This window comes from Maniola hyperantus, chromosome 5 (genome assembly GCF_902806685.2).
Source record: "Maniola hyperantus chromosome 5, iAphHyp1.2, whole genome shotgun sequence".
In the NCBI taxonomy this organism is placed as follows: Eukaryota; Metazoa; Arthropoda; class Insecta; order Lepidoptera; family Nymphalidae; genus Maniola; species Maniola hyperantus.
The window spans coordinates 9,971,045-9,983,889 of record NC_048540.1 but is presented as its reverse complement, the minus strand read 5'-3'; the positions used below and the strand labels follow the sequence as shown (position 1 = coordinate 9,983,889).

At 33.8% G+C, this 12,845-nt stretch overlaps 2 protein-coding genes across 2 annotated transcripts in view; both read right to left on the bottom strand.

Moving 5' to 3' along the window:
- Positions 1 to 6: 6 nt before the first annotated feature.
- Sh3beta (SH3 domain binding glutamate rich protein Sh3beta) lies at positions 7 to 2,239 on the bottom strand. Its single transcript, XM_034968797.2, has 4 exons — positions 2,067 to 2,239; positions 1,758 to 1,961; positions 1,503 to 1,598; positions 7 to 1,103 (listed from the first exon to the last, which is right to left on the bottom strand). The coding sequence occupies exons 1-4, from the start codon at positions 2,109 to 2,111 to the stop codon at positions 687 to 689; spliced, it is 762 nt and encodes a 253-aa protein (XP_034824688.1). The 5' UTR covers positions 2,112 to 2,239; the 3' UTR covers positions 7 to 686.
- A 1,301-nt stretch (positions 2,240 to 3,540) lies between these two features.
- LOC117982568 (uncharacterized) overlaps positions 3,541 to 12,845 on the bottom strand; it is a 73,208-nt gene continuing 63,903 nt past the window's right edge. The window contains exons 14-15 of the mRNA XM_034968932.2: positions 8,566 to 12,775; positions 3,541 to 5,553 (exon numbers count right to left, since the gene is read on the bottom strand). Of these exons, the coding sequence (XP_034824823.2) occupies positions 12,628 to 12,775 (148 nt within the window). The 3' untranslated portion in view covers positions 3,541 to 5,553; positions 8,566 to 12,627. The remainder of the gene's footprint in view (positions 5,554 to 8,565; positions 12,776 to 12,845) is intronic.

The window sequence follows — 12,845 nt, the reverse complement described above, 5'->3', positions numbered from 1 at the left end:
CAACAGTAATATTTACATAATTTTATAATATTTCAAAGCTATTAAATAATTGACAAAATAATCATTAGTAAAATTATTGTCTTTAAAATTAAAAAAATATATGATGAAATAATGTATAAATAGAATTCATTTAAAACTTAAAATATTAGTATTAATTTTGAAAACGCTCAATTGATAAAATATGTAAATTATTATACTCAGCAGTCAGCACCTTAGACCAAATGAGGTCTAATATAATATCTTAATATTAATGTCATGTTACATTCTTCATTGAGCTCTTATGCAATTGAGCATTACAAAAGCGAAAATAAAATTAAATCTGATCAACTTACAATAATTGTTGATATTTAAAACGATTACATAGTTAACATACTTTAAGAGTAATACCAAATACATGCCTTATACAGGATAAAATTGTTAATAGACTCCATATTTAGAGATAAAAATTTGATTAATTTCCCAATAATAATAATAATTTAAAAGTAGGCCACTTCATAGCAACATGTAACTAGGGTGACATGTAACATCATATTCATAACTCAACAAATAATTATTTGCTTTATATACAATGACTTATTGTTATGCCAAAAATATGAATGATGCTTTATAAATAACACAATGGTGATGAAAAGTATTTGCTTAGTGCTAAAGTAAGTTTGAGCTGTTAGCATAAGTTGCTCCCTCCACTAGTCTGAAGATGCCGCTTGTTCACTCTGGATAAAAGCTTCTGTTGGGTTTTCCTTCTGTTGCTCATTTACAATTTCCTGTTTTTCGGCAGACTGCTCACGAGAACTGACTGCTCCATTCCCATTGACAACTTCACCTTCAATGGGGCTGCTCTCTTTTGACTTTTGTTTAGGTTCATTTTCAGTCTTTGTATTTTCAATGTTGTCTGTTGATTGTTCCCCTTCTTCAGATTTCTGTCTTAATTCTATTTCTGGTGAATCCTCCTTTTCTACTGAACCTTCTTTTACTACTGTATCAGCATTGGCACTGTCGGTGGGATTTTCAATTGCTTCAGTTGATTTATCTGTTTTGCCCTCCACATCATTTGTAGATTCTTTGCTTTCATTTGCTATTACCTCTCCATTAACAGCAACATTCTGGAAAAATAAGTACCTTCTTAGTATACAAAATAATGAAAATTTTACATATGACATACAAAAATTTTGGCACAATTTGACACAAATTACAATCAAATCTATAATTTACAAATGCACAGAAATAAGAACTAAAACCTTTTAAGAAACTATATATCAATACATACATTCTTCTTTTATGGAAATAAAAATTATTACCACTAGGTGATGCATATTGCATGTATTGAGGTATTTTTAGAAAGCCTATGGGATAAAAAGTATCTTATAATATCTCGTATCTCCGAGCCAAGTTTTGTCAAGATTGTTTGAGCAGGTAGGGCATGAAAAGGTAACCACCTTTTGCATTTATAATATTTGTATGAATTTGTTTACAAATAAATTTCATTACTGAGTTGTACATACCTTTGTATCTGTAGGCATTTCTTCAGGTGGAACTTCTAGTTTTAAGAATTGTTCCAATGTATCTATCTCATTATTTAAATCAAACTGTTCATAATCCTAGAACAATGAATTATTAGGTTAGTTCCAAACTGGCACAATCACTTAATCGTATGTGAAAATAGGTAGGTACTATGTATTTGTAAACCAATACATTAGGTGTATATTTTATTAAAGTATAAAGTATATTATTGCATTCCAGTAGTTTATACAACTTACCCCACAATACTCTTCGTCGTTAAAGATCTGCGGCGGCAGAGGTGAGCGTGGGCTAGGATCACTGACGGTACCACCATTCGACTTGGAATTGTTTTGCATGAAGTCTTTGTCAGCTTCCTTGCCAGGTTCCGTTATGTCGATTATTTCATATTTGATATTTTTTGAATCTAGGATCATCATAACACGCTGTTGTCTTTTTTTTACCTAAAATCACCATATGATAAAAAACAAACAAAACTATGAATCAGCTCTGAAAAAAGTCTAGAAAATATACCCCGTCGAGCAGCAATTTTCTAATATTAAACTTGCCTCTTTGTTTCCTGAGATCCCACTAATGTAAATTTTAACAACCATTTCTGTATAGTTTATTTGTAATTTATCAAAATAAAATGAATTAGAACAAAATTTCAAAGTAAAAAGATAGGCTTGGCCATTAGACAATCGAAATACCAAATAATAATAATTATGTACTCGTACTGTCACTGTCACGTCACTGACATCTGTGACATTTTTTCCCCATAGAATAAAGTTTTTTCCCCCTCAGAACAAATAGTATCGAATTTTGAGATGTTGAACCTCAGAATAAATACCTGTAGTTTGTGAAAAAAATGATTATTTTTTGTCCTTATCACCGTCACTCACCGTGGTTCAATAATCTATGGTCGCAATGTTGGTATTTGGAGCGTTACCTTCACAGAGTTGCCTTCATATTCAATGTACTCTGTGCTTGCCTTCGTTTCATACATTTTCGGTTTGGCATGGAAGCGTAAATATGTTCCTTGCACAGAGTACATTATAATTATATACTGGGTTCCTTGTACAATACCACCAAAACTCTGCGACAACCAAGTCTGGGACCGGGCACGGACATGGGGTAAAGGTATAAAGGGCTTATTACACCTACCTACCTACCTACCTGAAATAGCAAGTCCTAGGTATGTAGGAAAGGAAGCCTTCATGTTTGCACACTTTCCTTAATTAAAATTTGTCACTGAAGTCTGAACCATTACGGCGTCGGACGTGTCGAGTGCAACAATGACGCCAAAAACTTGGCGTTGCCGTACCTAGTTGGCTCTATTTAAATTAAAATAAAAAAGTCCGTTCCGTAGTACAAGAAATACCACTTTTTAGCGAAAAATGTAATACACATTCTGTGAAAATTCCAACTCTGCCTGGACATTTTGCACGATAAATCAAAAACTATTACCTATGCATAAAAATCTGTTTTAGAATGTACAGGTAAAGCTCTTTCATAATTATTGATACTCCACTTGGTATAGAAATCTTATTTTGAAAGTTTGAAAATACTAATTATTTGTTCCTGAACAAATTTTATTTTATTTTTGTGATCTAAGTAACCACAAATTCACGGTTTTATTCCTTTATTTGTGCTATAAGATCTACCTACCTACCAAAGATGATTCTAGGTCAACGGGAAGTACCCTATAGGTTTTCTTGACAGACACGACGGACAACGAAGTGATCATATAAGGCATTCTTTTTTCCTCTTGAGATACGAAATCCTAAAGATATACCTACTAACATAGAATACTTAATAATAGCTATCTTACAGTTTCGGTAAAAAAAGAACAAATACCTGTTTCAGGTTTGAAACTTACCGATTTTCAAAACTCCATTCGAACGTAGCTGGGGCGGGTCAGTCATATTTACGCAAAACCCCGCTGTTATATTACAATGTTACTCGGTCCTATTGTACTTTTAGTTAAAAATTCTAAGTAAATAATTAGATATATAAGCATATAAAGAAAAACAAATATTTTGTCATACAAATTTAATCCATTTGCTAATAATATTAATATACATACATATTGTACAAATGCGTATTGTCTTGTAAACTTAAATATCGCATTGAAGCCACAACATAAATGCGTTCTATAATGAAGCAATGCTAGCACGAATTTAATGGAATGTTTTAACTGTGTCATAAAAACACAAAGCGTAAAATAGGTACCTAAGTACATTATGTAAACAGCTAGTTACTATACTTAATCAATAAAATAAATGGTAACATATTTTAGTACCTACCAAAGAACGATCCCACTACAGTACGCGACAGAAAATATTGTACATCGGCCTTTAGAAAGAGATAGCGGCTTTGTAAAGCGTTGTCTCTGTTGTTGAGAACGACAAAACGTCACATAGGTATGAGTGACAGAGACAACGCTCTATAAAGCCGAAATCTAAAGGTCGATGTACAATATTTCATGCCGGCTACTGTACCTAGCTGTTGCGAACGAAATAATAGGTAATTTGACATCATTCAGAATGCCCGGGAAATGTGATCAATACAAACGCGAATAATAATGATGTTTAAATATTATGCAAAAAAAATACGAACGCGAACATAACGTGATGCGAAAGAAGACTTTCGCAGTAATAATATTCTTCATTCATTCACACATCATCTATACTTCTACACTAATATTATAAAGAGGTAATGTTTGTAAGTTTGTTTGTTGGTGGGTAATCTCTGGAACTACTTGGCCGATTTTGAAAATTCTTACATCAGTAGAAAAGCTACATTATTCCTGAGTGACATAGGCTATATTTTATTTCAAAAAAATTAAAGATCCCTACGAAAACTGTAATAATGTGAACAAAATTGTTTTATCTGTGAGCTACCGAGGCGTGCGTGGCGTAAATAGTTAAAGTTACACGAAAACACTGTTTGGTGGAATTGTTCCTCTTAAACAGCTCTAAAAATGTCCGCGATAGCATATATCTATATTTTACGGTAAGCTCACAGTAACCATTTTTATGATTTTGAAATGTGGTCTAAAAAAGCTTTATTTTCGAAGGTGTTTTTACTATCATAGTATTAATCCTTATCAAAATAAAATTGTTCGTCATCTCAAGTATTTAATTTAGACCAAAATTGCCCTTTGTATCATTTTATTTAGAACTAGCTGATCCCCGCGGCTCCGCCCGCGTAGATTTAGGTTTTTAAAGATCCCGTATAGCCAATGTCACTCAGGAATAATGTAGCTTTCTACTGGTGAAAGAATTTTTAAAATCGGTTCAGTAGTTCCAAAGATTACCCCCTACAAACAAACTTAACGACATTACCTCTTTATATAATAGTATAGATATAGATATAGATAGTATAGATAATATCTTAGGAGAAATCACGAAATTAAAATGAAGGCGACGGCTGCGGCAGTCCGGCAGGGACAGGAGTGTAGAAGGCGGGTAGAGACTGGGGCTCAACTGATCGACGTGATTTTTTGCGTGGATATAGTTAAAGACCTCAGAGGCATCAGCTAGTATTTAATATTTAAAATGAAGTTCAGCAAACTAGTTTCGCCCGTCTTGTCAGTCTTCCTGGTTTTTGTATCTGTCTGATAACCCTGGTAACGCGCTTAACTTGATTACTGTGAAGTGTACATCAATCCTTTATTCTGACAGAACTTGCGTCTGCATTAGGATTTTATGACACAGTTCACAAGAGTTAGAGAACTTCTAACAAAACGTCTAAGAGGCGTCGACGTCACTGGCAGGCGTCAAATGTTTGCATTTGACGCAGGTAGCCCTATTTTTCTATGATTTCACGTGACCATAGCCTAATATTTGACATATCGTCGATTCAGGCTCAAACCGAGAGTTCCCTCACTCTATTTGACTCTGACTATGGTCTGCTTTAATCGCATTTCCTGGGCATTTTGAATAAGTCCTCATTATTCAGTTATTCCGAAACAATCTTTCTGTCGTAACATAACTCATACAATATTATAATAAATAAGTATATATAAAATATTACTAATGGATATATGTATACCTTGGACGATCTAACCTATGGACTTGTAACGCGCCTAATATTACGAATAAAAATTTCTGTCACTTTTGGTGCGGGACGAGGAAACACTACATAGACAACTTGACACACTCACTCAACAAAGTTTTGTGTCATTATTAACACACACATATCTAAATCTTCAACACTACTACATTTTACGCACACTAATAAGTTATATACATCAACATACAAAGACATTACGAGTGTAAGACAGTCAAATTGATTTGCGATGCTACCGTATCGATATTTTAAAATATATCGATAGTTTTTCAGAAACAAAAGTAGAAGTAAGAATTTATTACTCGTATTTAATTACTTAAAACCAGTGTTTGGTCAGCGTAGCGTATTCTTGCATACATTCACCTCACTTAATAGGTAATTATCCCAAAAACTAATAATGCAACGTAAAAATAAAAAAAATATTTATTTTAAAAATATGCACATACTTTTTTACTTATTTTATATCATTTTTAATCTTTTGTATTTTTTTATATAACGAAATTTTCATTTAAAATTTCGATAGTGAAAATGTGCTTATTAATGACTTTGGACGATCTAACCTAGGTTAGATCGTCCAAGTTAATGACTTATATTATTATATAATACAAAATAAACCTGACCGCGCAAAAGCCTACCAAACATAATTAGTAGGTATATCAATCAATAAAATGTTTTCTTTCCAATCAAACGTGCAGTTCGTGCCATATACAACTTAGGTCCACGTGAATCGCTGAGAGAAGTATTTAAAGAAAGTAATATTATGACAGTAACGAGTCAATATATATATGAAAATATAATGTATGTTCGCAAGAATAGAGAACATATTAAAACCAATTATGAAAGACATAATTTTAACACACGGAATAAAAATAAATTGGAAACCCAGAGGTTCAGACTAACGAAGGTTAGCGAGTCATTTTTGGGCAGTGCTGTCCGCTATTATAATAAAATTCCGTCAGAAGTTCAAAGTTTACCAGAAGGGAGGTTTAAACGTTTCATCAAAAAAAGCCTGTGTAAGAAAGGCTACTACAAGTTAGACGATTATATATCGGATAAGGATGCTTGGACAACTCCTTTAGGCTCTAATACATTGAAGTAATGTTACATATTAACATTAAGTGTTTTATTATTTATTGTTATTTTTTGTTAATTTTGACGTTGAATTGTAACTGAAATAATGACTTACTATTTGATAATTTAATTACTACTTTTTACAATAATTACTTAAGTAGGTACCTTAAATTTGTAAACTGATTTATTCTATTTTTATTTTATTATTGTAAACTGATTTATACTATTTTATTTTATTTTTGTGATTTTACTTTTGTAATGACATTCAAAAAGTGTACTCCGTATGTACTTACTTTGAATAAAATATTTGATTTTGATTTTGATTTTGATTTCAATCATTTATTTATTGCACATTGGGTTTACATGGTAATTCCAATATGGTGTACTCTTTGTCCAAAAAAATTAATGTAAGTTATTAAATATTACACGTATTGCCCTTACAAATTAGCAATGCAAAAATTTTCTCAATACCTGCCGCTTTTACCCCACAGCAAAATTCCATAAGACAGATATGATACTATGAAAATAAATTAGTAAACACACACGGTGGCCTCTTCTATTTTTAACACGTCATTATTTACCATTAGGTTAATGTTATGTATATTCTTGGCGATTCTCTCTGTAAAAATATCGAAATCTGTAAAAATAAAACGATTATGATAAATTATTACCTAATCCTCATCCTTGAGAAAGGTACACCTTTTAGCTACATATTACCCAGTTCAGAGACACCCTACCCCGTTTCGCGGCTATCACTAAAATTGCGTTGCTTTAATATTTTTTTAAATGTATTAAGTACGTGAAATCACAGAAATCGACCAGTTTTATTACAAGTATAGGTAGCGAAAAAATTGTGGTAATTAATAATAACTATTCTTTACTTGACTTGAAGACGGTAATTAGTCGTTAATAATAAAGAAAATGTTTTCATCGATATCGATAATCGAACCGCAATCACTATCACATGATTCTTAAAAATTGAACCTTATGTCCTATGCAATTAAATCTAATACTGAAAAATTTTGTAAAAATAACACTATAGTCTCGTGGGGAGTGCGGTATAACTATAGACGGAGAGCCAGGGCCCAAAATACTGTTTGAATTTACTAAGGCTAATTTTTTTATAGTTCATTAGAATGGTTGCGTACACAAACATACTGCGGTCAGTCAAGTGAACCTGAGAACAGTGACTCAGGTGCGCTATCAAAGGTGTCGTACCTGCGAGGTAATAAAATGAATTTACTAAGGCTGAAAATTGTTATATAACTTGTATATTGCATATAAATAAAAGTTGTAATGGTTAGTCAGCAGAATATGGGGACAGAGCTGGTCATTATGCGCAAAAAATTAGCCTTAGTAAATTCAAACAGTTTTTTGGGCGCTGGCTCTCCGTCTATAGTATACCGCACTTCCCACGAGACTAGTGTTATTTTTACTACTACGTAATTTCATGCTGTTCACGCGTATTCAAATTTTAACCTAATTTGTATATATCGAGGGTTGCAATTGTTTAGAAAAAACAAAATATAGTCTCGTGAGGAGTGTGACTCGTTTCTACCGAATTATTACGTACTCAATTACTGAATCGGTAAAGTTCTCGATTGTTATTTTATTATAATAATTTATGTAATTTAATTTATAGAAAGCGTTTATTACACCAAAAATACTTACTTATGAAATGAAATTCCATCTTTTTGTAAATTTGATGTGTTTGATTTGTTCTTGCACTCACTAACGGCACAAACAGGCATTTTTCACCCAGCGTGTAAGACGTCGTCACACATCGAAAACGATTCTGACAATGACAAAATCGATTCCGCAAACAGTGTTTATAAACGCAGTGGATTAAAAATCCATTACTATTGACAGAGGGGAATAATCATGCGAGGCGCGTCCTTAGGTTAGATCGTCCAAGATGTATACCTACCTACTAATAAATATTATGTAATTAAATACCTAACTAGCTTATGCCCGTGTGCCCCTGTGCGTTGCAACTTGCAATGCGACTCTCGCCGCCTCAATCGGATCGGACGACCGATGCGCGAACGCATAGGTGACGAACAAACACAAAGATGATATATTAGATTTATGTTAACACTATAAACACAGTTTTTAACGTTATTTTGTAGATTAAATTACAAAGAAATACAAATTGTGTAGGTGTCATTTGCGCAAAAGACACCATGAAAACAACCATTTCTTATACCCAATATGAAAATGGTTGATTAAATTCTAGTAGGTATTTACACATTTTTATTTTTTGAAGAAACAAGTATAAAATTATATATTATGTCAGTTACGCTATACCCGTAGCGTAACTGGCAGAGTACTGGCAGATGTCCAAACAGCTGTTAGACCGTGCACAATTTTATTATTGTTTCTTTACAGCAAAATTTATGTAATAAGAGAATTACAAAAAAAACTGTTGTTTTATGGTGATTATTAGGCAAATGATGCATAAACAATTAAGCATTTAAGTATATTTCTTTGTAATTAGTTCATTCAATTACTTTCAAGATCTTAGAAAATATTCTTGCCTTCACAACCAATTCATTTATTTTTTTCACAATTCCTCTACCTACATATCTGGTATTAATTTTGTATTAAAAATGCTTAAATATTTAGGTAGGTAGGTAAGTCAGAAATCAGAATCACCTGCAATTTATGAGAAATTATTTATTTTTCATATAGGCAAATACCCAATTTGCACCGTCTGGTATATTCCGGCCGGAAGTTCCAAAGTTTGTCAACGTGCTAACTTAACTAGGCAGCTAAAGTCATAGCTACATTATTTTATAAATAATAATATTACAACAGTTAACAATAAAAATAAACGATGAAGTAAACCGCTGAAGCGACCTTGAAAGATTTTGTTGTGAACTTGTCATTGTTTACGATGCACGGGAGTGCGTGGGCACTGAAAAATTTGCGTGACGCTTTGTCCACACGACACCGAAACGATCGAATCTGGAGATAAACAACTAAATATTTATATGCATAGTTTGAGTCTAGACTAGGGCTGAATACCTACTGAAAATTCTCTTAATACTTAAAAACATCTTAAATAGCGGCTGGTTTTTGTTCTACAGTAAGTAGGTTAGGTCTAGCACTAATTAGTATGGGTGCATTTATGAAACAAAATGGGTAACAAATAACAATTAATAAGCACTCGTAAGTGCTAACGTGACTCTTTAGGGTTCCATACCAAAATGGTAAGAAAGAAACTTGGTGCGGCAATGTGGTCTGTTCGTCCATCATAGCCACTTGTGTATCATATCGTTATATATCATATCGACTTCAAATTGGAAAAATTCTACTTTTAATATAATTAGGTATCTAACAATAACAGGTCTAAATCTTTCAAAGCCTTTCATAAATCAAAAACTATTGAGGCCACGACAAAACACGTTCTTTAGCGAACATCTACCATCGTAGCGTACAGTTCGCGCAAAACAAACAATCTGAAGGAGACATGGCGCTATATACGCAGGTCATAGACTAAAATTAATCTTAATACACAGCCCGGCTGAGATCTGTTTTTATACAATGTACAGTCACACCGCACACGCCTCGGGTTCAGTTTGGACTACATATTTTGCGCGCTATATACTGAGTACCGTTGCTCCTCTGCGCCTTAACCTTTACGATATTAACTCGACTCATTTGATTTTTCTGTTCTTGTATCGAGTGGTTATGGAAGAAATGAATTAAAATATGTTACTTTTTTACGTTTTTTAAAGTTAAGTGATAAGTATCTGTTATTCGAAACACATAAGTAATAATTTATTTTACCTTCTATTATCAACTAGCATTAATATGCAAACAAAATCTCTAGCTGGTGTCTATAACAATATGGTCTAGCTAACTTTTTTATTTCAAAGATAAGGCAAAATACATAATATATTATATTTTAACATAGTAGGTATGTCCAGTGGTTGATACAAATTCAATGTGTTAATTTCATCACAGAACATAATATCTTAGATAGGTTTTTGTATATAAACGATCTAAGTATGTTTTTAAATAACTAATTGTGGCAAATCAGTAATGAGTGTATCGCATACTCCTTTATAAATACACGGTTAATCATTCTTTATTCTGGTTACAAAAAAAAGATCTAACACAACAATAATCTAACGAGAGCACTAGTCTTTAAAGGCTCTTCTAAAAAATTACACACTGCTAGTCCACAGTTACTACTACACAGCTTGTTAGTAGCATGTTGAATGTACTGTGTGATTATTACAATAAATACAATGCGGACGATCTAAGCTGACCGCTCAGAAAATAGTCACATAGTTCTCCATGTTTTACTACCAGTCAGAAAATTGGGAAGGAACATTTTGTTTCAATATTTTATACTAATACATAAGAATGGTGGTTTTTAGTAGTAGGCAAGTTACATGTTTGTGGTTTGTACTAGTCAACGCAACTGCACTTTTAGTTAATAAGGTTACCAAAAAAACATTATCTCTTCAACTAAACAATGTAAAATATATTTACTACTAGCTTATGCTCGCGACTTCGTACGCGTGGACTACACAAATTTCATACCCCTATTTCACCCCCTTAGGCGTTGAATTTTCAAAAATCCTTTCTTAGCGGACGTCTACGTCATAATAGCTATCTGCCTGCCCAGCCCGATCGGCCCAGTAGTTTGAGCTGTGCGTTGATAAATCACTCAGTCAGTCACTCAGTCAGTCGGTCACCTTTTCATTTTATATATATAGATTAGTACAAACATTTGACATACTTAATAGTAGTTAAACCGTGAAAAAATCCCACCATACTTACTAGTAATAATGTGGAACGTTCCCAGTTAGTAAAACACGAAAAAATAACCACAACATTTTTACTATTTTTAGTAATTCTGAGAAATGCTCGCTGCAACTCTTAAGTTCGTGCGAATTGTAAAACTGCTAGTTTACATCAATTTGACACCAAGAATTAAATATAAATATTACTACATATATAAAAATATATATATAAAGGAATGCCAAAAATCAATGAGATTCAAATATTTGAAAGGAACATTTCAGACAGAATTCTCCACCGTCTCAGGTCGTTACACTCGAGTACCATCTTCTATAGCATAACTACTTAGTGGTCCTAATAGGAAGCTATCCGTTATGCATGAAAACTCTATTTTGAAAATGACGCAAATCTTTATTATTCAATTTTATGAATTTTGATTTGAGAATTACTAACCACACGGTCACCTTATTTTATTGCATTATTACATGCATAGGTATAACGCGTAAAATTTAACTTTTTGTGTAAAATTTTATGTCAAAGTAAGATTTTTAGTCCTTATTTTAAAGGTGAACCGTACTTTTACGAGTGAAGTACGCCGCTAGATTATACAGGTGAATGTAATACTGGTGTTGATTCAGTTGAACACACATCTGTCTACTAAACCAAATCGGAAGATCTAAAAGTAGCGCTATTCTTTTCCGTAGGAAACGTGAAATGTCAATTTAGAGATTTGTGTACGCTTCAGCCTCCGATAGACACCGTTGACTTTCGGCACTGTCCATTGACTTTAAGCACTTTGAAGCAGAAGTGGCGACGCGACGGCATATGTGCTTGCTGCGTCTTGCGTACCGCAACTAAAACTCGGTTATTAACTTTTGTAGTGCGTTGAAGTCAGCTAAACTCTACGCACACTGAGCCTATCTTGACAGTCTGACCAGCGAAGGTGGTTCTAGATTCTAAACTTAAAGCGAGTCAGTCGCTGCTTTGCAACTTACATTCGCGGACGAGTTGCAACTCACATCGCATAGGTGATTGTTTTGCGAATTGCGTTGGCGGTTGAATTGCACTTTTCATCGCGTCGGCATTTGAGTTGCAACTTGGATCGCATAAGCGATTACGTTCCAACTTAATTCGTGCGGGCGGTGGGGTTTCCAATTGTGTAAGCGGTAGTGTTGCAGCTTTCATCGCTATGGTATTTGAGTTGCAACATCGCGTCTGCTCACGGTTGGTTCACACGGGGGTGCCGAAGTCGGGGTCCCCGCGGCCGGGCAGCAGGCGGGGCGCGGGCGGGGCGTGCGGCGCCTGTGGGGGGTGGGGAGGGAACCGCACCACCTCGCCGTTGCGCGCGCTGTCCATGACACGCCGCGCCGAACCTATCCTATATAAGCAAAATTTTATTTTCTACGGAACTATTGCCAAGTTACATTACTCTAAAACTATACATTCTA

What these genes read in the sequence shown, in the direction of transcription:
- Sh3beta (XM_034968797.2), bottom strand. Translation starts at nt 2,111, where the DNA reads ATGGTTGTTAAAATTTACATTAGTGGGATCTCAGGAAACAAAGAG. An exon ending in GGATCTCAGGAAACAAAGAG is followed by an intron (nt 1,962 to 2,066) that starts GCAAGTTTAATA and finishes TGGTGATTTTAG; the next exon opens with GTAAAAAAAAGACAACAGCG. An exon ending in AAATGCCTACAGATACAAAG is followed by an intron (nt 1,104 to 1,502) that starts GTATGTACAACT and finishes TTATTTTTCCAG; the next exon opens with AATGTTGCTGTTAATGGAGA.